We start from the raw sequence: 25,535 nt of genomic DNA on the forward strand, positions 1-25,535 counted from the left end.
GAGGGACAGGAACACAAATAACATATGAGCTATAAAAGAACAAACAACCATACTAAACAAAGAATAAAATAAATATTGAAAACACAAAGAGGAACCAAATATGAACAAGAACTGAGAGGAACATGATATTGCAAAAGGAAGGGTGTGATAAAGACTAGCATTATGGAAAGGTTGTTAGTAGTAATGTTTACGAAATGTTTTCAGTGCACGTTTAAAGGATTCAATAGTGGGCAGGTGGCAGATATGGAAAGGGAAAGAGTTCTATTGTTATGCTGCACAATAACTAAACATCCTGTGACCATATGTTGTTATTTTGGTGACAGGAAGAGTAAGGAGATGATCATTAGATAATGAGCGGAGCTGTGTAGCTGGGATGTAAGGGAAGAGCAGTTCAGAGGAATAATCAGGGCAGGTGCCAGCAAAGAAATTAAAACACAGCACGGACAGTTTGTACTTGATGAGAAGCCAGTGTAGAAAACAAAGGAGAGGGGTGGCGTGGTCCCGTTTCCTACCTCTAAACACCAGACGTGCAGCAGACTTCTATACTTTCTGGAGTTTGAGAAAAAGGTATTCAGGGCAGCCAGCAAGCAAGGAAGGAGTTGCAGTAATCAGATCTGGATAAAACAAACATATAGAGAAGAGTGTTGGTAGCGCGCGTAGACAGAATGTGACGGATGGCGCTGATCTTGCGTAGCTCATTGTAAGCAGACTAACAGACAGCTGTAACTTGTTTAGCAAGAGTCACGTCTGCAGTGACAGTGAATCCCAGATTCCTAATGGAGGACGCAAAGATGATGTTGGTTTCGCCCTCCTTGATGTGACTTGGTAGACAAAGAAGTGAAGATGGATTTCTAGTATGCGCAACTATTCCCATATAAATGTGAAAATCAGTCCCAGCAGTAAATTTTCATACTTGCACATATTCTTACTCTGTCATATTGTGAAGTCATTCTTTGTTGTCTGCTACCTGAGCATATTATATTTGGGGCTTTGATCCTTCACAATCCTCAGGTTCAAAGGTGTAAAGTTTATACCTGCAAGGATAGAGAACAGTGCGTCACGTTTGTTTTTGCTACTAGAGCACAATAAATGAAGATCGCCTGATGAAGCCGATGCATTACTCCACCTCCTGTCAATGATATGCTTGCCAAGACACAGCATGGATGCCACCAGCTGTGATGTTGCACATTTGTCAACTTTGAAATTAGATAATAGACCCCTGTTTTTCAGGTGCTGAAATTTACAGAATATATTTATATTATTTCAATCTACCAGAATCTGTAACTCAGACCTCTGGTAGGCCTTTGTAGTGATACTTCTTTGTTACTGTCAGTGGTGATTTTCGCTCACTTCTTTATTAGAAATGTTTTACTTGCAGTCCCATTCTTGAATGTTGTTACAAATATCACTGTAACTGTAAACTGTAACTAAAAGCATCGTTACATATCTACAAATATCACTATATATTTACATATGCCACTATAAACATTTTTATATAACTACAACCCTTACTCTATGAATAATTTCAGGGTTGGAGTCTCCTACTGGAAACTGCAGTGAAGGCTATTACTGTTTGGCTGGGTCAAATACTGCCACACCTGTTGGCTCTGCCTTTGGTAAGAGAGCATTGTATTGCTCACTGGTTGCATTTTTATTGAATAATATGAAGAAGCTGAGTTAAATCTTTTTGCTGTATATTGCTTTAAGGTACTGTTAGATATCTGCATTCTTGCCTTGGAGTTCTCTCAGTCATTTTTGTCAGAGGATCTGGTAACTATTTTGCTGAAACCAAAAGGTAACTTCTTTCTTTCCAGGTGATGTTTGCCCTCCTGGTCAATATTGTCCATCAGGTAGTGCTAATGGTACATACTGCCCACCTGGAACTTACTTAAATACAACTGGGTCAAGGCAGGCGAGTGACTGCTTAAACTGCACACAGGGCAACTACTGTGATGGTTATGGCAATGTGCTACCAGATGGACCTTGTGCAACTGGTTTCTTTTGTCCACCAGGCATGAACACACCAACTCCAGCAGAGTACACTTGTCCCCAAGGTGATTATTATAAACAAAACTTCCTCAGACTTTAACATTGGTCCTTTTTTGTTATCATCTGAAGACACATGGAGGCTCCTTCCACCTAATTAAAATAACAATGTGTTTATTTAAATGCTAATGAGTGAGAGTATACACTATAAAATCTTGCATTTATTATTATTATATGCAAATTTCTAGTTGGCAGTAATTGTGTTCACTTTTCCCTCAGTCCTAGAACATTCGTGATGTAGCACTCAAAGGTCACACTGAAAGGCATAATGATAAGACACAAACAAAATCATACTGTAACTTACAAAAAGAAAATCTTGTATTATCTTCATGAGGATGTTAATCTGCTCTAGTTTTCATCAACATTTTTTTTTTGTATTACTTAATGGTTCAATTAGTCCATAAGCTATGTTGAAGCCGTTTCACTTTTTGCACTTGTTATTTTCAGCCTTTTTTAGATCTTTACTTTATACAGGTTTCAGATGTCCCTTTGGCAGCCAGGCACCAATACGTTGCAGCAGTGGAACATACCAAGATGAGAAAGGGCAAGGATCCTGCAAGACATGTCCTGCTGGCTTTTTCTGTGACAACAGATTTGCTCCTGTAGTCCTGTTCAATAACTCCATCTGTCCTGAAGGTAAACTAGAGACTTTAGCAGTATTTTGAATGCCTTTAAGACTGAGGGAAGAATTTTCTTAATAGTAAATATAGTAATATAATAAATTTTCATATATATATATAGCTAGCTATTAAATATGGATGCATCTTGAAAAGATGGATGTAACTTTTTACTCCTAATAATTGGGTAAAACTCAGAGCAAGATACTATTTTCCTAAATTTGGGTATATTTACCCCTTTCATTCTCAAGAAATGTGCCTACCAACATTACTATGCACAGAAAGAGGTCAGCAATAGATGGATATCATGATTGTACATGGATACATTTGTGGTGGGAAGGCCTCAGTCAGTGGGCTAGCTGGGACCATATGCAAATTATTTGCATCTTTGTACAAACATGAGGTCAGGATTTAGATGTTTTTGCTTGCATGGTAATGTTTGTTGGCATGTTTCTCAAGAATGGAAAAGGGGTATTCACCCAGATTTAGGGAAATAATATCTTGCACTGAGCTTTAACACTGTCATGTAGTACCTTAAATGAGGAAGTAACAAATCGTCTCATTTAGTGTCTAGGGTGGCTTGTTGACAAGCCTGAGGGCCCTCATGCAAGAAAGGTTGGGGGCCGGGGGCGTATGTGCCAGTCTAGAGGTGTTGTATGCGATAGGAGAGCAAAGGTGTTATAAGTGGGAGACAGCCCTAAGTGGTTACAGTAAGCTAAGCACGACCAGCTGGCTGGCAGAGGTGTCAATGGCATCTATGAAGGGAGTGACATCTCAGGGGCTCCTACACTTGCCCCCAAGTTCCCCAGCCAGTATTCACGTTTCAACTAAAACCCAGGAATACTTGCAGCAAACATAGTCATTAGGAAAAAATGTACACTTCATGAGTCCTTTAAATGAGTTCCTTTTTGCTTGAACATTAGTAACTTCATTAACTTTTACAGCCATTTCTATGACTTTGAGACCAGGCTACATAAGTGTTTGGTTCTTTCTTCTTCTATGTTAACTTAAAACTGCATGTTTCTTAATAATTAATGTCTCTGGGAATATGTGTTTTTTTTTCTTCAGGTTATTACTGCCCGAGTGGCACACAGTATGCTACACAGTATAGGTGTCCGCGGGGAACATTCAGTAACTATACTGGTCTCCAGACTGCTTCTGACTGCCAACCTTGTCCAGGGGGATACTACTGTGATCAAGAAGCTCAGACCTCCTATTTCAAAATATGTGATGCTGGGTATGCATATTGTGATGATAATCTTTCCTTAAATAATGAAAAATATAACATCAAATTTACAACTGGCAGATTTTTTTTTTATTCAGTACTACAATATTTATTATGGTTACATTGTTAATGTCATGTTAGTTGCTATATTCCTTGAGCAACTAGTAGAAGTGATGGTTTATTCATGCTGTCAAAAAGCAGTTTTTCTACAAAACACTTTTCAGATGAAAACCATGCATCATATACTTGTATAAAAAGTATTTTTTGACTGCTTTATGTTCACTAATACTTCGTTAGATATAGAATTGATGACCAATGAGTCCCCTTGGCACATTATGTTTATGTTTTTTTTTTTTTGTAAAGCCCTTTGAGCCATCGTTGATGGTTAGGAAAGATGCTAAAGAAAGCAACATCATGATGATTGTGATTATTATTTTATAAATTTACATATTGTTGCTTTTTCTTAAACTTTTATAAGAAAAATAGGTTAAAGTTTTCAGAGCTGGGATCAGTGTGAAACAGATGTTTCTTTCATTAAATTTTCCTGCTGTTGCAATGTGTTAAAGAGATAAATCTTCTTCACAGCTTCTACTGCAAGCAGTATGCAGAATCAGGAACACCTACTAAGAATAGTGATGCAAATGAGTGTCCATCTGGACACTTCTGTCCACAACAAACATCTGAGCCTCATAAATGTCCCTTGGGAACGTACTCCAACATGACTAGACTCACTGACATTGGACAGTGCCTCAACTGTACCCCTGGTGAGCTGCCATTTAGTCATGCTTGACCTCTGGTTCTGATACTTGAAGAAATCCCTGATTTTAAATGAATTATTTTCTATTGCTAATCTTGCTCAAATCACTCTCATTTCTGAACATTTATAATTGGTACAGTATTTTTTTTTTTTCGCCTCTTGTGACTCTTTCATTGTAACAGGTTACTATTGTGGAGAGACAAATTTGATTCACCCTAGTGGCCCATGCCAGGCTGGCTACTTTTGTCCATTGGGTTCATTTGATGCAACAGCTGTAGACTGTCCGCCTGGTTACTTTTGCAATGGCAGCAATGCTGTCCCTGACCCATGTCCAAAAGGTAAAACAGTGTGCAATTAAAATTCTTCCCTTTATATCATCCGTTTAAAAATAACCCTGCTTAAAATGCTTCAAAGTATTATGCCGATTCATTTGTGTCAAGAACAAAATATTAATTGATTTTTGTTTGTGCATGATGGGAGGGATGATAGAGCAGTTAAGATAATGCGTATGGTTTGAGACACATTTTGGGTGTTGTGCAGGATCTTATTCAAATCAAAGTAACCTGGTCTCAGAGAGCGAGTGTGATGCCTGTCCAGGGGGTTGGTACTGTGAAACCGATGGCTTAACGCATCCTACAGGTCTTTGTGGTGAAGGTAGGAGTTTTGTTTTCCAGCAAAATTTCTTTCGACTTGGCTGACAATTATGTCAAACTCTATCGTAGGTTTGTGAAATTATCTCGATTGTAGTTTGTGAAATTATCTTAGGCATAAAATTTACCTGTCTTCTGTGATTGCTAACATAGCTTTTTGGCAGTGATTTTGGCAATTATGCTGTATTTGAGAGTATTTTGTCAGAGATATGTTTTAGGCAAAAGACAGGCAGATACAGAAACAGATTATATTTTAAAACAAATGTTTCATCAACAAATTAATGATCTAAAATGTGTGAATGCATATGCAGACATGTTAATTACAAAAGGGTTAAATAAAAGGCCTTTATATATTAGTAAACAATTTTATATTTTGCACATGTGAAACATATATGTGCACAGCAGATATGCACACACTGTGGGTGTCAAATCTGTTCAATGTTAATTTCGTACCAAAAGAAGTAATATATATCTTGTTATAGACTGGTTTTGAAGAACTAGTGCTCAACATGTGCCTATTACAGGTTACTACTGTCCAGAAGGTTCTCCATCTTCAAAGAACCACCCAATAGCTATTGCCCTATTGGTCACTTTTGTCCTGAGGGGTCATCTCAGCCTCTTCCCTGTCGCAACAACAGTCATGTAAGTTTGTTTGTTGATAATATTTTGGAATAGTTGCTTACATGCAGTGTATTTGATTTCCATGGAAGAGATTTGAAACAGTAATTTATTTTCAGGCTTTGTGCATGTTATGGTGGGGTTAAGTGACTGTTACTAGCATGGAGAAAAAAAAATTGCCTACTATGCTACTGCATATTTGATGTGGTTAAACAATTTGACGCTCTCTTGTGTCCAGGTAAATCACACTCATGCCATACAGTGCTATGACTGCCCTGCTGGATACTATTGTGAACTGGCTGGTATGAGCATCGTATGTCCAGAGGGCTACTACTGTCCAGCAGGAACTGGGCTGGACTGGCAGGCGTGCCCTAGGGGCACTTACAGCAATGTGGCTGGTCTTTACAAGGAGAGCCAGTGTAAACCATGTTCTGCCGGCAAGTACTGTGATGGAGAACACCTGACCTCGGAGACAGGTATGAATCATTAATGGTACAGGCAATATTGATTAAAATATTTGTTAATGAAGCTATGCTATTTCTCTTACTTCTAATGTTTATGTACAGAATAGTATATATAGTGTTAGTACATTATGCTTTATCACTTGTCACAAGTGCATGTGTTTATTTGTGCTGATTAATGTATATCATACTTTTGTTTCCTTAAAGATATTATATGGTGTTCTTCTCAGTACATTATGATCAGTAATGCACAGTCTTCATGTAAGTTAACTTCACTCTAACCCCATTAGTATATGTACTTCATCTGCTCACATGACGGTTTCAGTTGTATAAAATTAGATCTTTAGCTTAAACATTTTCAGGCAAGAGCAATCATCTAACCATTCTGTTGCATATTTCATTGGTTACTGAAGGGCTGGATAAGTGATTGATTGAAATAATTTATTAATCACCTTCAGTTTTTTTATCTGATGATCAGTGTTTTTATAAGGCCTCATTAGTGCAAACATTTAAAATATGTTACTTTATGCTGCTTCATTAGGTGATTGTGCACCTGGTTATTGGTGTTTGTCTGGGGTGGACCGAGCTTACCCTGGTGGCAACAACTACTCCATGATCTTGAACAACACCTGCTATGATGATGGTATGGTTGGAACTGGTGGACGTTGTCCAGTGGGTTATTTCTGTCCTGGAGGTCTGTCCAGCATATTCCCAGTATCCTGTGATAATGGCACTTATGCTGATATAGAGGGACTTTCCATCTGCAAAGATTGTCCTGAAGGTATTTAAGTCTATCTTTGCCACATTTGTAGAATTGAAATCCTAGTTTGACTTGGCAATGTTACTGAATAGTTGACACCCTAGATTATGATTTGGAGATCTGACTGTCTGATACATATTTTTCAGGTTATTATTGTCCACTTGAAACATCTAACTATACAGAATTTCCTTGTCCTTTGGGGCACTACTGTCCAAAAAAAACAAAGTGGTGGAACCAGTATCCTTGTGGTGTAGGTACATACAACAACCTTACAATGCGTACGAAGGCAACTGACTGCTTATCCTGCCCAGGTATTGCTTTATTTTGCCTGATGTGGAATATTTTAAGAGTACTTGCTTTTTTAAAAAATCAATCAAGAGTTGTTAAGATATATTTTAGTCTTTTTTAGCCTTCTTAGAAGGCTTGTTTAATATAAAGACAAATAACTACACAATTATCATTTTAAGTGTGTTAGCTTTGAAAACTAGCACATAAAAATAGTTTGACAAACAAGTTTTGATTTGCTCTTCAGGAGGTCAGTTTTGTGCACAAGCTGGGCTCCCAGAACCTTCTGGATACTGCAGTGCAGGCTACTACTGCAGTGGTGGCTCAACCACACCAATGCCCACCAACAGTATTGAAGGTGGAAAGTGTCAGGAAGGTTATTATTGCCCACCTGGTTCCTACCAGCCAGTCTTGTGTAATCCTGGCAGCTACTGTGCCGGCTCTGGTCTCAGCAACACTTCTGGACTCTGTTTTCCAGGCTACTATTGCTCTGGTGGAGCCAGAGTCCCCAATCCTGGGGATCGCAATATTACAGGTGAATGATTCTGAAGAAAGGCTAACTGTTGCTGTGGCTACACTGGGTAGCTTAGCAGTTGCCTACCTCTGAGGAGCAATTTCATTTCACTGTCTTTATAATGCAACACATATTTGAAATCTTTTTGTTGAAAAAATCTGTATAATTTGCAGACTTTTGAAAAGACATATTAATATAAAAGTTTACTTTACTAAAAGTGCACAGGTCTTCACCATATGGTTTCTTGTGCTGAGCAATATTTTGGAGCATTTAATTCATGCTTTCCATTCTACTTTTAGTTAAACTAAAAACAATTTTGAGAGAATTGTTTTGGTTCTTTCACAGGAGACATATGTCCGAAAGGAGCATACTGTCGAGAAGGCAGTACAGCACCATTCCTTTGTCCACCTGGCACCTACCTAAACAGCACTGGCAACAGTGATATCTCAGACTGTCTTGTATGTACAGCCGGTCTCTATTGTAGTGGAGGTGGCAGTGCTTTACCAAATGGACCTTGTGCTGCAGGATATTATTGCCCTGGTGGACAGGAAACTGCTATGCCACTTGGGCTGAACTGTACTCTTGGTCACTATTGCCCAGCAGGAAGGGACTATCCTTCACCATGTATTTCCGGATCCTATCAAGATGAGTATGGCCAGGCAAGGTGTAAAAGCTGCCCTGCAGGCTATTTTTGTAATGGTGTTACAGAACCAGTCGTCATGTACAATAACTCTGCATGTCCAAGAGGCTTCTATTGTCCTGAAAATACTACCAGAAGTAATGAGTTTCCATGTCCAGCAGGTTAGTCTACTCATAGAGCTTTTATCTTTCCAGTATTTTTAAAAGAGTTTATAAATTAGACTTGAAATTAATTTTTCAATTCAATGTAGCAATAAAGTGGATTCAGAAAGGATTTATTTTTTACTTGATAGCCATATTTGAAGTCAGCAATTAGTATGTATGTTTGGGTCTACTCTAGGTACTTATAACAACCTGACCCATCGCACTTCATGGATAGATTGCCAGCTTTGCCCAGGAGGAGAGTTTTGTGAACAACAAGGGCTGGTCAACCCCACAGGAAAATGTAGTGCTGGATATTACTGTACTGTGGGTGCCAACAGCTCCACACCATCTCAAGGCACCAGTGCAAATATCTGTCCAAAAGGTTTCTATTGCCCCGAAGGCAGCGTAGTACCAGTGTCATGTCCACTTGGTATGTACAACCCATCTGTTGGGCGACACAGCATTGATGAGTGTACAAACTGTTCAGGAGGGAGATATTGTCCTTATTACAACATGACTTCTCCAGGACCTTTGTGTGAGCCGGGTAGGAAAAGACTTCTCACTTTTTTTTTTTTGTTTTTGTGACTTTACTGTTGACAGTATGTGGTACTTAAGAATCATTTCAACATATCCACATTGCAAAGTTTAAAAAGTGATTATCAGATGAAGAGTGCAGTTATGTTGAAAACTTGGATTTGACATCAGGGGTGTGTCTGTTATTTGCAGGCTATTACTGTCCAAGTGGAGCAGATGTGTCAAACTACCTGCTGTGCACAGAAGGATCATATTGCCCTGAAGGAAGTGATGTACCTGTACCATGCCCTTCTGGAACATTCTCCAACATGACGGGCCTGGGAAATGTTTCTGAGTGCTCAGATTGCACAGGGGGTTACTACTGTCCAGATCCAGGTCAGGACACTTGTTGGTCTGCTAGACTGAATTCATCTTTTGAATAGGGTCAGGAGAACAAGCAGATAGATTAATGACCTACTTCTGACTCTATAGCTAATAGATTGGAAGGTTGACAGACTGAGAGGTACATGACTAAAAGATGTATGCACACACACAAAGATTCACAAAGATTGATAATGAGCTCTTTTGGTTGCGAAGAGAAAGGCAATAGTTTACATGTGGAAGTATTATCAAAAGTTGATTGTCTTTATCCTATGCTGTGCAACTGTACCTTTCGTGTGATATTTTGCTTTATTTGGAATCAAAACATGGGCAATGGCTGTTTGATCAACCAAGGTAAGAAAAAGAGAAAAAAAAAAGAAAACCAGGTTTGGGCCAGATTTTAAGATTCATTGGTGCCTGATCAAAAATTGTGTTTTGCTTGAGAAGCACCACCTTCTCCTAAATTATACCCTTTTTTAAGCTGCCCTAAAAGGTCATTAGAATGTTTGATTGGGATAATTCTTTCTTTAATGTTGCTGTTTATTCTGTTTGCAATGTAAATAATATACATAAGAAGTGCCAAGCCTACTTTGTACAGTTTCATGTGTTTAGGTCAGACAAACGCAAACCTTCAGTGCTGGGGAGGATACTATTGTCCATCTCAAATGGCAGTGCCAAACCCTGTACGCTACATATGTCCAAAAGGTTTGCACTGTCCAAATGGCAGTGAGATTTACAAGGTATTCCAACATTTATTTAACACAAGAGACATATTGACAAAGAGGTGGATGAAATGACTGATTTTATTGCTTGTCATAGGAATGGCAAAGCGTTTGCAGTTATTAGTAAGATCCATTTGCTGGTGATTGATATGGGCGACAATGGGTTAAATATGAACTAACATTTTCTAAATGTGAATTTTTGTGTTAAACCATAAGAAGTTAAATAAAAAATATAAAATGAGTTAAAGACTAAATTATCAAAATTCCTAAATGAATCTCTTAAAACAACTCGCATCAACCAGGTCTTCATGTAAGAATGTTGTGATAGGCCCTGCCCTCATCACTTGATCTTTGGCATCATGGTGTATATTTTTCCTATGCACTTTTGTTTCTGCTTTTATGCTGTGAAGGTTGATATGAATTTTAAAGTCTTGTGTAATATGAGTTTGTGGTGCACCTCCTGACTTCTGATTTTTGTTTGTTTTTGTTGTTTTGGGTGTATCATATTTATTTATTGTTTCCCTAAGTATAATTATCTTTCACATCTATTTATCTTTGTTCTTTTTTAACTCACTGCTTTGGTATGAAATGAAAATTTCCATGGAAACATTATTTTAATAGACATTTTAATAAATATTTATTATTATTGTTGTCACTAGGAGTGTCCTGATGGCACCTACACAAGTACCCCTGGCCAATCCAGCTGTGAAACCTGTCCACAAGGCTTTTTCTGTTTGCCAGTCACACCCAGTAATGTTTCGCTAAGTCCAAGAGAATGCCCACGCGGTTACTACTGCCCTCCAGGTATCTGGGGTTATTTAGTTTCTGTAGATTCAACAGCAACAGCGTCTAACCATATTCTTGTGCAATTCATTATGAACATTTTTAATTTCACTTTACATCAGCCATATGTTGGTAAGGAGAACAGGGTGTTCAGTGCAAATGGATTGCTATTAAAACTTAAGGAGTGAACAGCTCTAAAAAAAGATGCTTAATTAGATGTGATTATTTCACAGGGCATTTTACAGTATGTTCTTGTCTTCTGGGGGAGTGAAAAAATGACTGGCTGTTGTATGTGTGCAGGCACAGGGTCTGATTGGATGGCTTGTCCGAGTGGTACATACAGCAATGCAACAGGGCTGTACAATGTACTTCAGTGCTTGCCTTGTGATGCTGGCCAGTTTTGCTTAGGAGAGCACCTCACTTCTCCCACGGGCATTTGCACTGCTGGTACTGAAATTTGCTTCTAGATCTATTTAATTGATGATATAATTTCTTATGTCTTACCAACATGTTGAAAGTCTGAATGATTAAGAATCAGTTTGATCCAAGGAAAAATGGGTAGAATCTTAAGTGAAACAGCAGAGTAAATATTTTTTTATTTTTAGAATCGATTTATAACCTTGCACAAAAGGAGCAGTAATTTACATTTATGATGTATGGTACCATGGTATGACTAGAATTCTTGCGATAACTATATAAAACAATAAATATCATAAAGTAAAAAATGATTTAAAAAAATTCTTATTTCTTGATTCCAAAGGATTGATTTTTGAACAGAGTAGAATCAATCATCTGCTAAATTAGGAGCTGCAGGTAGGGATTTTTGTTCATATTTCTTTATCAATGTAATTATTCTTTGCTCGGCAGGATACTTTTGTACATCGGGTGTGGACCGCCCAACACCAGGATTAGCAAACAACACAGCCGCCATCAATTGCTCATGTCCAGAGAAAGCCTTTCACACAGGTGTTGGAGGAGTCTGTCCACTTGGCCATTACTGTCCTGCTGGTTCAAGCCTGCCTGTGCAGTGTGCAGCTGGCACATATGCTGACCAGGAAGGACTGGCAATTTGTCTTACCTGCCCAAAGGGCTATTTTTGCATGAGTAATGCCACTCAGTTTACCAACTCCTTGTGTCCTGTGGGTGGGTACTCACATATGTAGTTTTCTTTCAGAGTTTTTTTTACATTTTTTGTTTGGGCTGTTGAGAGCTCAGCTTTGTTAAGTGCTGTTAAAACAAACAGTTAAGATTATTTGTTAAGGTCTTGATTCCATTTTCTTCCCTGCTCATAAGATTTTCAAGGGATGTTTTTGGTTGTTTTTTTTTTAGGAGAAAGGAAAGTAACCAGCATAATTGACAGTCTAGTAGCATAAAGCATTATTTGAGAAAATGTTGATCTATATGCAGGTCATTATTGTCCAAATGGCACCATGTATGGCACACAGTGGCAATGCCCTACAGGCACATATAATCCAAGGACAGGTGCTAGCAGTGAAAGTGACTGCTTGCCTTGCCCAGGGGGACAGTACTGTGCAGGCAGGGGCAATTCTCAACCAACAGGCAACTGCAGTTCAGGCTGGTATTGTTCGGGCAGGTCTGACAGTCCTAACACAACTGCTTTTGGAGGAAAATGTCTCCGTGGCTACTACTGTCCAGAAGGTGGATTGTCTTGCTGTTTTCAAGTTATATAAAATGTGAATTTTTTTCTGATTTCACATGGGTTTTTATTCATATCCAATCTTTTGTTTTTGTTTTTGTTATATCTTATATCATATACTATTGAAAGGTTTGTCCTGACATAAGTGAGTTGTCCTGTCAGAGTATTCGCCATTTCAACCATCAGCCATCACTGCCTTTTTCTGTTATTGACTTTCTCTGTGTTCTTATTGTTCAGGCTCATCAGATCCACAGCCATGTCCAGGTGGACGGTATTGTCTGACAGATGGTTTGTCACAGCCTTCTGGTAATTGCAGTGCTGGGCACTACTGTGTTCTGAAAAGCATCTGAAATTGCACCCCTGGATGGGGTTACAGGAGCTGTTTGTCCTGCAGGATTTTTTTGTCCGGAGGGTTCAGCCTCTCCACTGCCTTGCAGCCCTGGAACATACAGTCCATCTTCTCAAAATACTCAGGTAGTACTAGTTAGAATAAAGTGGAACATGTTTATCTCTAGTTGCCGCTGTTCTCATTACTCTTGTGTCATTTTTTAAATGTCAATATCTCTGTCCTGCACAGTACATAAACGTAATGTAAGCAGTTAGTCTGCCATTCCAGAAAATGATGTGCAGATCTTTGGGGTTGTTTGAAGGTATTGGCTATATATATAGACATTTTCATGATCCACAGGCTCTGTGGCTGCTCAGGGAAAATGGGATTAGAGAAGAACCAGCTGTGACCTTGCTGTCTTTCGGTCTGAATTTAAATGTAACCAACATTCAGTCCTGGTTGGCTTTGTATGGGTGGGCTAGTCGTACAAGAACACAACAAAGATGGAAATTGCTGCATAACTTTAAGATTTTATTCAGTCTCACTCGGCGGCTGGCCTGCCGTCTCTCCACTTTCACTTCCAAAATCAAAAGGCCTCAACTGTAAAGCTACACTACTTATTCTATCTTCTGTCGAACATTCCAGAACCATCCCCCCCTTTTTCCCATGGTCTTTCACAACCTTTCTCAACCCCCGTGGTCACCCCCACCCTGCCCTGTCTGGCTCAGGCAATGATAACTTCTGGTGTAACAATAGGTCCAGTAGACGGGGGAGCAGTTCAAGGCTGGCTATTACACGTGCAGCCCGCATGAGAAATGGACAGTCCTGGGAGCTGTTTGACCCCTACCCTCTACAAAGACATAACTTAGTACACTATTAGAGTGCTACATAAATAACATCATTGAAAGCTCATATGGCAACCAGTCTATTTTTGTCTTGAGCAGGAATCTGACTGTCTGGCCTGTACTGCAGGAGAGTATTGTGGCAGCTACAATCTCACAAATACTACGGGCAGTTGCATGGCAGGTTATTACTGCCCTGAGGGAGAGGTGGGACCAAACTTATACGAGTGCACAGTTGGTCACTTCTGTCCTGAGCATAGTTCAGTCCCAGTGCTTTGCCCAAGTGGCTGGTATCAAGATGAGATGAGACAGCCTACCTGCAAAATATGTCCACCTGGCTATTATTGTGACAACAGTCATGGTGTGGTTGTCATCAATGACAGTGTGAAATGTCCTGAGGGCCATTACTGTCCATCAGGTTTGTACATGTCACTTTTTACATTTACTTACTTATGAAAAGATCATTAGATGCATCATTATTAGCAAGAGCTGAAATTAATTTTATTTCTATGACATTTTGCATATCTGCCATTGTTTTGTACTCAATTTACTTGACGAGACAGTGGCATTAATTTTACTTTGATAAAATTTTGCTCATTTGCTATTGTTTTATGCTTATTTTACTTGATAAGAAAAAGCCTTATTAAGAAAATCTGTTGATATACTTTTTGTCAGAGATATGAGGGGATTTGTTTTAGGAACATTATGGAAAGATCAGTATCCATGCCCTGTGGGCACCTTCAGCACCCTCATGGGTCTGAACCACAGTGATAAGTGCAGCACTTGTTCTGGAGGATATTACTGTGACAAGGTGGGGCTCACCCAACCTGCAGGCCTTTGCCACCCTGGCTACTTCTGCAAGCATGGTGCGCAATACTCTACCCCTAACCAGACTGGCAATGCTGGCATCTGCCCACAAGGTACCCTAGAAGTTTCCTAACAGTTATATTTTAGAGATTCTAAATACCATTTAAGACACTGGGGCCAGGTGATGACTATGGTTATTAGGTGATCTGTGGTCACGTCATATTTATACAATAGCAATCAGAATTACACAGTAAACAGCCTGGGTCCAAAACTTAAGAGATTATGCATGCTGTTTAAAAGGGTTTGAACAAAATTCAGGAGTGTTAAACACTAAGAACAGTCTTGTGCCCTGCATTCTTTGGTGATGTTTATGAGATGTTTTTATCAAAAGCGTGTGCATGAAGTTTGTCATGTACATTACACTCTTTTGATGCATGCTATGTTTTTCTATGTATGGATGTGATCTGACAGGATTCTACTGTGAGGAGGGTACAGTAGATCCAGAAGCCTGTCCTCCAGGTACTTTTGGATCAACTGTAGGTTTGCGCAATGTCACCGAATGCACGCTTTGTAGCCCTGGTTACTACTGCCAGACACCCGGGCTTACAGCCAGTGAAGGTGAGCAAATGTTTGCCTTTCAAGTTTCAGCATTACAAATCTTAAAGACAGCTGACAGCTAAAATTACTTCATGGAACTCATACAGACTTCTGCTAAAAAAAAAAAGAAGAAAAATATTTGGGAAAATATAAAACATTAAACTAATGACCTAAAATACATTCACATTTCATTGCTAGAAAGACTTACAAGATGGCTTCATCAACAGAGAGTATATTTTGTCCCATTTATTTAACCTAATAACACCTGATTGTATGTTGACCTACTGGGAACATAAGAGTATACTATATCCTAATAAACCACCATATCTGAAAAACATGTAAAGTGTTCCTATGTGTGGTTTTGCATCTTTCTGAGAGAGCTACTTTCTGATCCACAGGTCTTTGTAGTGCAGGCTACTTCTGTACAGAGGGTTCCATCTCCAGCACAAGGGAGGTATGTCCTCCAGGTGCTTTCTGCCCAAGAGGCACAAGTATTCCAAGGAAATGCCCTCAGGTGTGTTTGTATGCCTTGGTGGTACATGTTAAGTTCCATTTAATCAGTTTCAGTCATTTCTGAGTTTAATAATTGTTAATAACATTCTTGATAAGAGTTTTGAAAATGTACAGTTTTCTCTGGAGAGAATATTTTATGATAAATTAAGTATTAGTAATAATAATAATCGCCATCAGAATAATAATGGAATTTATATAGCATGTTTCCCAACAGGGAGGCAGGCTCAAAACACTTTGCAGGGGCAGTTTAGATAATGATGCCCTATGATAGAGATTAACTTTGCTATAAGTTATTCAGATAGTTACATCAGATCCAAAGTATCTGTATGAAATGTTGACTGTTGTTAATCATAGACTATTTCTAAGTTCACTTGTAGGGCACAATGCTTGCTATATCCTAACTAAATCTGTAAAACATAGTCTGTATGTTCAGTTACAGAGTACACTCAACTCTTACTATGGCCTAAACAACTCTGTCAGTGATGGCCTGTGAATTCACTTCTAGTGTACAGATCTAGTACAGATTTAGATCTAGTGTCACTATTTATGACATCTATCAACCATAGTCTGTGTATTCACTTACAGGGTACATTCAGTGCTTACTATGGCCTAAACAGCTCCGCACTGTGCACACCCTGCACAGCTGGCCAGTACTGTGGAGAAGAAGGTTTAAACAGGACTTCTGGTCCCTGTGAACCTGGCTTCTTTTGTCCTGGAGGTCAGAACTCCTCCCGCCCAGCAGACTTTGTATGCTTTGTGGGTCACTACTGCCCTCTAAACTCCTCACAGCCATTGTTGTGTCCCAGTGGAATGTACATGAATCATACCATGGCTTCTGAATGCTACATTTGCCCTGCTGGATGGTATGTGAATGGCAGTTTTCATTTCTATTTTTACTTTTAAATGACAAAATAAGATGCTGTAAACTGAGATTTATATGAAGATTTTAAGTACAATAATTTTATTTATTTTTCTGATTCCTCACCAGGTATTGTCTAGGAGGTGATCAGCTTGAAAAATGCCCTAAGGGCTATTTCTGCCCTGAAAGGACTGGTACCAACTGGCAGTCTTGCCCACTGGGCACTTACTCCAACCAGACTGGACTTTCTCTTGAGAGCCAGTGCTCCCCTTGTCTGGGGGGTCAATATTGTGGTCAGCTAGCTTTAACTTGGCCATCAGGGTTTTGCCAGAGTGGCTACTACTGTGAGTATGGTGTGAACAGGGCAAGACCAAGTGGTAATAACTCTCTTCTGCTGAATGGTTCCTGCGTGATGTCAGGTAAGGAATGATTTTGGAAAACACTATGCATAAGCCACAATGTTAATATCTTCCTAATTATGAATTTCATCACATTGCATTGCTAATTATTTGGAAGGTGCTGTGATTTTGGCATGATAATTAAAAAGACATACTACTTTAGGTGGAGAGACAGGATCAGGAGGGTTATGTCCAGTTGGTTACTACTGTCCACAAGGAACCACTCATCCCCTGCCCTGTGGTGCAGGCAGCTACAGCAGTGTGTCTGGCCTCACCTCTTGCTTACCTTGTCCTGCAGGCTATTATTGTCTTCAAGGTATGGCTCTGTCACAATCATTAATTACTATCTCATTCTCAGAAACTTCTTTACAGAATAAAGTAGGTCTGTAAAAATTTTGGGCCACTTATTCTACATATTGTGTGTGTGTGTGTGTGTTTATTTTTTCTGTCATGCTGTTTAAAGTTTTTCATATTTATTCATTTGCAGGAGCTGAGACATACACTAACTTCCCCTGCCCTTCTGGTCATTACTGTCCAGAGGGAACTTCCTTTGATACACAGTTTCCATGTCCAGCTAAAACTTTCTTCAATCTCAGCATGGCAAGGAGCATCATTGACTGCATTCCTTGTTCAGGTGGCAAATACTGTCAGACAGCTGGACTGAGTGCTCCCACAGGAGAGTGTTCTGCAGGTGAATGTTAACAAATGTTGATATCCATGTTGGCGAGATCACTTGATATCTGTGCTGTCAGAAGGCATGTGGCATTCACTTTTTTATGAGACTGTAGCTTAGTTGATCAGTTTGTGTTGTTTGACCAGAGGGATATATCAACCAATTTGGTTCTTTACCTTTGTAGACATTTGCTTAAGGCTAATAATAATGATAACAGTTGGCTTGTATAGCAGCCTCCCCTTTGCTCAAGGCACTTTGTAGCTGACAGATTGTTTGATGTAAAAATAAGCTGACATCAGAACAAAATGACAGTACTCCAGGCCAAAAGTCAGCAGGCCTGTCAAAAACTTACACAATCACAAATCCAACATGAGGATGTCATCAGATAAGACAATACAACAGAGCCCGGCCCTCTCAAGCCAGTTTGGCGAGGATACATCACTCTAATCAGATGTGACCATGGGTGACTTTATCTTTTCATTGATGATCGCTTGTTTCTGTTGCTGTTAATTATCTTCTCCCTCCACCCCACAAAAATAGAAGAAAAGGAGTCTGCCTGTATCCCTAGAGTCCATAAGGAATATCTAAGTCATGGCATGTGGAAAGCATAGCCCTTGCCTGCCCTGCCTTTACTTTCCCAGATAAATCAGTTGCCGATTCCTGCTGAGCAGTTTCTGGGTAGGTAGGGAGAGTTTTCCAGTTGTAGGTCTTGAGTTAGTGAAATTCTGCTTCACACTCCAGCATGTTAACTTTCAGGCTTTGGAGCCTGCCAATATCAGGCAAAGCTAACTACAAAATGCCAGGAGCTTTCATTTAATGCCTGTTACATGAGCATTATCATCTCACACTGTCATGGCTGATTATTTCTAATTTCTTCACAAAATACACAGGCTGGTACTGCAGTGGCAACTCCTCCTCTTCTATGCCCACTGCTCCAGAAGGAGGGGAGTGTAAGCCAGGTTTCTACTGTCCTCTGGGCTCCCAGGCTCCTGTACCATGTGATCCTGGACACTACTGTGAAACAGCTGGTCTGGCATTGCCAACTGGCCTTTGCACTGCTGGTATGTCTAGAATGCTAACTGACAGAGTTAAAAGCTAATAGCATTTGATGCATTGTTTGCATGATCACATATTTTTCTCATTTCTAAATAAATTTTAGTGGATGACAATTTTTGCCGCCTTTACCTGAAATCATAGAAAATGGGCTAAAATCCTTGAATCACCAGTTACTTGAATTTCCAGTTTTTGTTTTGAACTTTAGGATACTACTGCAGTCTTCAAGCTAACACTTCCATGCCAGTGGATGGCATCACAGGAAATGTCTGCCTCGTTGGTCATTACTGTCCATTGGGTAGTTCTGTGCCTGTACCATGTGATGTAGGCTATTATCTGGATGTGACACAGCAGGATGCTGCAAGTGACTGCAAACTATGCACTGCTGGAAAATTCTGTCCTGGACAAGGTCAAGAACATCCTGCAGGAAACTGTAGTGCTGGCTATTACTGTCCTGGTGGACAAAATACTGCTGCTCCACATAATTTCAGGTAGAGGCTCCACTGATCAAACAGACACTGTGTATGTGTGTGTGCATACTGTAAATGAAGACATCTGTACACAGAGGTCTAATGAAATATGCTCACATAACTAATGGAAATTATTTTGTAGTGGTTAGATGAACTTTGTTATGGATTGCTCAACATGAGGAGCTATTAACACCTCAGTCTGTAATGAACTAATGAACTACTTTCATTTTAGCAGGAACCAATGTCATTTTATTGTTGGATTCTATTTATTTCATTTGCTGTAGCTGCCCTATAGGTCATTATTGCCCTGAAGGAAGTGTTGTTCCTATCCGATGTGAAAATGGAACCTATCAGGATCAGACTACCCAAGCAGCATGTAAGATGTGCCTGGCTGGATATGTGTGTGACAACACTATGGGCATTGTCATCTTGGACAACTCGACCACAGTATGTCCCAAAGGAAGCTACTGCCCTGCTGGCACTCGATTCGCTACCCAGTTCCTCTGTCCTATAGGCACGTTCAACAACCAAACAGGTATGCAGATATTAGATCCATTCCTTAAGGCTTCCTGTGGCTATTTATCATTTCTCATCTTGGAGCTAAATAAACACTGGTAATGTAGGATGTACATCAAAATTGTTAAGACTGTACATGCACTCAAAAATATGCGCCATTACTGCCATGCTCACCGCCCCTCCTCACATTTACTCACTCTCTCATTTACCTATTTCTTTCTTTGTAAAGTGCCTTTTCTTGCCTCTGAAGGCAGACATTAATAACCACACATACACAAAGGTATATAAATACACGATTAAAGCAGACAATGTATGCACCTTTTGGTTTTCTAGTCTTCTTTTCATCAGTATTTTTGACCTACAGTGTTTTGATTTTATGACAGAATGCCTGAAGAGCGTATAGGAAGCATTTATAAAGTGATGCCTGGTTTTTGGACATAACAGGTCTCAAGGCAAAGTCTGAGTGCTCTCCCTGTCCAGGGGGTTTGTTCTGCCCAGTACCAGGCATTGTTTCTCCCACAGACTTGTGTGATGCAGGATACTTCTGCAAGCAATTTGCCAACATTTCCACGCCAAATCAGGGTTAGTTTTGATTCTGGTAACTTTAAAACTTTGTACATATCTTTTGGACTGTGTTCCCATTGATGTTTAGTGCTTTTATATTTGAGTAGAAAGATAAACTAACTTCCCTTATAAATAGTTTACTAATGAGAAATAAGGCAATGAAATTATATGTTGACTAACATTTCTACAATTGTGTGATCACATACCAGATTTAGACTGTTTTCCCCTAGGTTTCAATGAGTACTGATCATGAAAGATTTGATTAACTGTTTTTATGTTACAATAAATATAGCCTTGTGCAAATGCATATCCATTGGTACAACCAGATAAGTACTACATACATAGTGATATGGACTGGCATTTATAATAAAGACCCACATATCTGATGCTTCAAAATACTCGTTTACCCAGGCAGGACATCTCTGTAACCTCATTTCTGTTGTGTTGATTTCCATGACAAAAGGGGGCATCAATAATCATTCATGCTGTGTGGGTGTAGGTGCTGATGCCAACATCTGTCCGGAGGGTCAATATTGCCTAGTCGGCACTGCTGCTCCAGTAAAGTGCCCCAGAGGTACCTATAGCAACAAGACTGGTTTGGGCAGCGAGTCTGAGTGCGTCCTTTGTCCCCCAGGCAGCTACTGTGCTGAGCTGGGGCTGACAGCTGTCACTGGGCTTTGTCAAGCAGGGTATGTGTAGCAGTCTTGTGTTAACTAATTTTACTGACAAAAAGAAATGAGGGTTGTGTAGTGATGTTAGTTTTGGTAGAGTAGGAGGCGAAAGATAAACTGCTACCAAACTCCATAGTTCAGTCTTTGTGCCTAGCATCAGATAGTGATCCACCTTTTTTTGACATGGCTGGTGACAAATGGTGGATGAGGTTGCAAAGTTGGCTTTTCAAATTAAGTGCCATTCCCTGTGAAGGTGAAGGAGGAAGCCCTGGGGTTGGTGAAAGGAGACTTCCATACTCACTGTTATTTCCAGAAGAAGCTATCAGTTGTCAATCATGAGTGTCTTGCTTTTACATGTGAGGATGGGGAATTAAGGTGGCAGGACAAATGACAGAAAATATTTGTGGTGGCCGATATAGAAGCTGAAACCCCCAGATGGCAAAGTGTTAGTTGTAGGCTGCTCTTCTTTTTTTCAATACCTTGGACATGGTGAATCTATGTCTTGATGGGGAGAGCTCAGATTTTTAACTGAAGAAGCTTACACCAGTGAGGAGCATCAAGACACCAGATAACTAGCATGGTCAGATTTATTTTTCTAATGCTAATAACATTCTTGGCTGTGATCATGATCAGCTAATGATCATGCTGTGTAGACTGGATTGAGTAGGATAAAGACGATATACAATTCTAACAGAAATAAAATGAGACTTCTGCAAAGATGAAACAAATATTTTTTTGTCTTTTTGTGTGTGTAGATTTTATTGTGAACTAGGCTCAAACCAGTCTCAGCATCGCATCTGCCCAGTTGGCCATTATTGTGAAAAGGGTTCAGGATTGCCCTCTCCATGTCCTGCTGGTAGCTACAGTTATACTGAAGGTCTTACAGCAGCTGCCAACTGCACACAATGTGATCCTGGAAAATATTGCAACACCACAGGTATATCTTCTGTAATTATATTGATTAACCTAAGATTCTTTGTACAAGTCTGTTAATTGAAGATTCTGAAAATGCAGCTTTATGTAACTAGAGCTGTCATCATTTTACAGTTTGAAGACTTACACAGGGCTTCTGCTAAGCTAAATTCTTTGGGGTCCCAGGGACCCCTTCTTCAGATTTTTAAGGGGTCCCTGTTCTTCGCCCAAATTTGAAGGGGACCCCATTGACGAAAATTGAAGGGGTCCTCCGAACTTTGAATGTGTACTGTATGCAATTTTTTGCGTAAGCAGAAGCCATGCTTACATATTACCAGATTGTGATTATTGTGATTATCAATGCCAAATAGCCTGAAATCTTTATGGTATTTTACAGAAAAATAAAACCTGTAATGCAGTGCGGTGTTTAAGAAAGATTTAAAGGATTTGTTACCTATTTCAGGTCTCTCATACCCAGTGGGTAACTGTGATGCTGGATTTTATTGTCCTGGGGGAAACACTGTACCTAACCCTGTGGCTACTTTATGTCCGATTGGTCTACACTGTCCAGCGGGAAGTGCCATGCCTCAGCCTTGCCTGCCAGGCTACTTCACCAATTTTTCTCAAGCTACAGATTGCCTTGAATGTATTGCAGGATTCTACTGTGTTCCTGAGGAAGTCATAGCAGGTAATCCATGTCAACTTCTGTTCAAGAAAACATCATGGCTGCTTGTTTCAGTCAGCACTGTAGATACTAACCATATATATTGACAGCTGTTTGATTCCATGGACTGCTGCATGACTAAGAAATAAAATGCTCTAATGTGTTACATGTGTGGATCTTGTTTTTGTTATATAGGAAGCTCAACTTCAGGACACCGTTTGTGTCCAGAGGGATTCTTCTGTCCACCTGGAACTGGACGTGACTGGTCACCATGCCCTGTGGGAACATTTAGTGATGTGAAGGGCTTAAAAAATGCTAGTGAATGTCAGTTGTGCTCTGGAGGATTTTACTGTGATCGTACCAACCTGACTGCCCCAAGTGGACCTTGCAGCCATGGCTTTTACTGCAGTTTTGGTGTGGATACTCCAACTCCAAGCTCTGGATACACTGGAGTTGGAGGAATCTGTCCTGCAGGGTACAAGTGTCCTCCACAGTCAACCATACCAACTGGATGTGAACCAGGCACCTATCAGGTGAGAGAGACAGTTTCTCATCATAAATAACAACCTAATTTAAAAAAAGTATTTTCAACAGCGTGCACCTGAGATAATTTCTACATAATTCTGACTGTGTTGATACTGGATTATTCAGCTAGGCTTTTTCGAGTGAAAAATAGCTTGAGAAGGAAAGTTAGAATAGTTTATACATATAAAAAATGGTTTGTTCCAGCAAAATATATTTGATGTTTTTTCAGGACCAGACAAATCAGGGAAGCTGCAAGGTATGTCCTGCTGGCTATTACTGCCTCAGTAACAGTACCACCTACACTGATAAAGTGTGTCCTGGAGGCCACTACTGCCCCAATGGAACACGGTCTGACACACAGTTCCCTTGCCCAGCTGGCACCTTCAACAACCATACAGGTACCATTTCTTTGTTAGTTGGCATGATCAGTAGAGTTACATGCTTCATTTGTTGTAAAAGTGCAAAGTGTTTTTGGGTAATACTGTTTTCTTATCCATAGCACAAAAATGAGTAACTCTGTAAAGAGTTTATTTTTGAATGCAGCATTTCATTCCCTGGAACAGTAGATAGTTCATGAGTTGAAAAAATTCAGAATAACTGCATTCACCCTCTGGTCTGGAACAAATGCTTAGGCAATACTAAAATTGGCATTTTGTCGTGTTAGGATTGAGTTAATATATTCTGAAGCCCTTGTCAAAGACTGGAAAGTGTGCTTATTAGAAGAATTTACAAGAAAAAGGAATGGTAAAGGAACACTTATTTTCATTCTGTATGCGTAAAGCTAATATTGTGTTATTTTCTTGATGGTAAAAGCTTGTCAATTCTCCCAAAGGTCAGGCCAGTATTGCTGCATGCACTGCCTGTACACCTGGTTATTTCTGTGCTTCTCCTGGTCTGAGCCAGCCAACTGCACCTTGTGATCCAGGCTGGTACTGCACCCTGGGTGCTTCTCTTCCCACCCCTTCCTCTCCACAGGGAGGAAAGTGTCTGGCAGGTACAATATAACACCCTTATATTTTGTTACTTATAAATGGGCTACCTTGGATACATTTTTGGTAGAGAACGGTAATTTTAACTACCATAAATTTGTGTCTATTGAGCGCACCTGTATAAAATCCACACTCACTAAATTAAAAAAGATCTCTACTTTTTTCATAAATAAGCTGCACTAGTTTATATACCACAAATTTATACAACTTGAAAGCTACATTTTCAGCATGATAAGGGTGTGTGCTGGGGGAAAAAGTTGCGGCTTTTAGTCCGAAATTTACGGTAGTTTCGCTAGGGAGTGCCAAGCTGGAAAGGCTCTGGATGCACCTGTGCAGAAGAACAAGAGTTGTTTTGGAGGCTATTGTCTAGGAGTCTTTTGTTTGTGTATGTGTATATACATAAACACTGCACAATCACGTGTGCTCACATATACGCATAACATGCTTACACACAGGCACATGATTAGAATACCTTTGTGGCAACTTGACCTTGGACAGTGTGCTAAACTGCCAGAGCCATATGGCATTGATAGCTGCAGGAACGTGTGTGGGTCAGGAGTCCACAAGTGAGGGTGCCCAAGTCACAGAATGTGCACATAAGGGTTGAGTGGATCACCATGTGACAATAAGGGAGGGGAGAGGGGATGGTTTGACAGTTGTCTGAAAAGTTTGATGCTTAGGGAAATAAGCAATCGGGGCTGGCAGGTTTTGGAATTCAGACTCAGATTTACAATCAGGGAGAGAAGTCAGTCAAGCTGCTGAGTTTTATTCTGACCTTATAGGAACACAAATACTCCTGTTTGTAAGGTTACAGTGACGCAGAAACTAAGATTTTGGCTGACCATAATACTACGCTCCATTCTACCATTCACTGTATAGATATGTAAAAAGCCAGCTCTTTGTCTCCACAAAGAGCTCTCTGCATAACCACAAAGAGGAGACTAGTTACAGTAACAATGCACATCTTATATGCTTTAGTGATATCAACTTATTATTTACTTCTTGGTGCTGACACTGATCGGCTCCAGTAAATGAATAGTGAGAGTGTGACTGATTTGAGTTTATCTTTTTTTTCAGGAACCTACTGTCCTCTAGGGAGCTCTGAGCCAACAGGTTGTGACTTGGGGAAATACTGTGATGCAGATGCGATGAACGCATCTCGGGCATTCTGTATGGCAGGTTACTACTGCAATGCTAACTCCACCACAGACAGGCCCACTGGGACAGGAGGTCAGTCTTTGACAAAGTTAGAAATTGACTTGTTATTTTTATAGGTTAGGGTTAGGATTTTAATAATTACTTATTAAATCTGTAATCTAGGGGTAATCTAGTTTTTGCTTTTCCTGTATTAAAAAAGAGCACACATCAAATCCCATAAGTGA

The 25,535-nt window shown here is 39.8% G+C and overlaps 1 protein-coding gene across 1 annotated transcript in view; it reads left to right on the top strand.

Annotated features, from left to right (window-relative positions):
• The window catches only part of LOC112557616, a 93,535-nt gene that overhangs the window by 23,412 nt on the left and 44,588 nt on the right, over positions 1–25,535 (top strand). The window contains 42 exon segments of the mRNA XM_025227600.1: positions 1,530–1,616; positions 1,815–2,054; positions 2,521–2,682; positions 3,732–3,900; positions 4,474–4,652; positions 4,828–4,983; positions 5,186–5,299; positions 5,820–5,839; positions 5,842–5,937; positions 6,152–6,389; positions 6,916–7,155; positions 7,281–7,445; positions 7,667–7,954; positions 8,279–8,734; positions 8,913–9,260; positions 9,443–9,625; positions 10,223–10,350; positions 10,992–11,136; positions 11,416–11,562; positions 11,983–12,258; positions 12,523–12,774; positions 13,010–13,110; positions 13,112–13,246; positions 14,045–14,360; positions 14,641–14,862; positions 15,221–15,367; positions 15,745–15,860; positions 16,445–16,722; positions 16,848–17,137; positions 17,280–17,432; positions 17,604–17,807; positions 18,680–18,850; positions 19,051–19,333; positions 19,597–19,847; positions 20,273–20,410; positions 20,892–21,081; positions 21,819–22,000; positions 22,439–22,663; positions 22,835–23,172; positions 23,394–23,562; positions 23,997–24,158; positions 25,231–25,383. Coding sequence (XP_025083385.1) covers positions 1,530–1,616; positions 1,815–2,054; positions 2,521–2,682; positions 3,732–3,900; positions 4,474–4,652; positions 4,828–4,983; positions 5,186–5,299; positions 5,820–5,839; positions 5,842–5,937; positions 6,152–6,389; positions 6,916–7,155; positions 7,281–7,445; positions 7,667–7,954; positions 8,279–8,734; positions 8,913–9,260; positions 9,443–9,625; positions 10,223–10,350; positions 10,992–11,136; positions 11,416–11,562; positions 11,983–12,258; positions 12,523–12,774; positions 13,010–13,110; positions 13,112–13,246; positions 14,045–14,360; positions 14,641–14,862; positions 15,221–15,367; positions 15,745–15,860; positions 16,445–16,722; positions 16,848–17,137; positions 17,280–17,432; positions 17,604–17,807; positions 18,680–18,850; positions 19,051–19,333; positions 19,597–19,847; positions 20,273–20,410; positions 20,892–21,081; positions 21,819–22,000; positions 22,439–22,663; positions 22,835–23,172; positions 23,394–23,562; positions 23,997–24,158; positions 25,231–25,383 — 8,313 coding nt within the window.

This window comes from Pomacea canaliculata, linkage group LG1 (genome assembly GCF_003073045.1).
Source record: "Pomacea canaliculata isolate SZHN2017 linkage group LG1, ASM307304v1, whole genome shotgun sequence".
Taxonomy (NCBI): domain Eukaryota; kingdom Metazoa; phylum Mollusca; class Gastropoda; order Architaenioglossa; family Ampullariidae; genus Pomacea; species Pomacea canaliculata.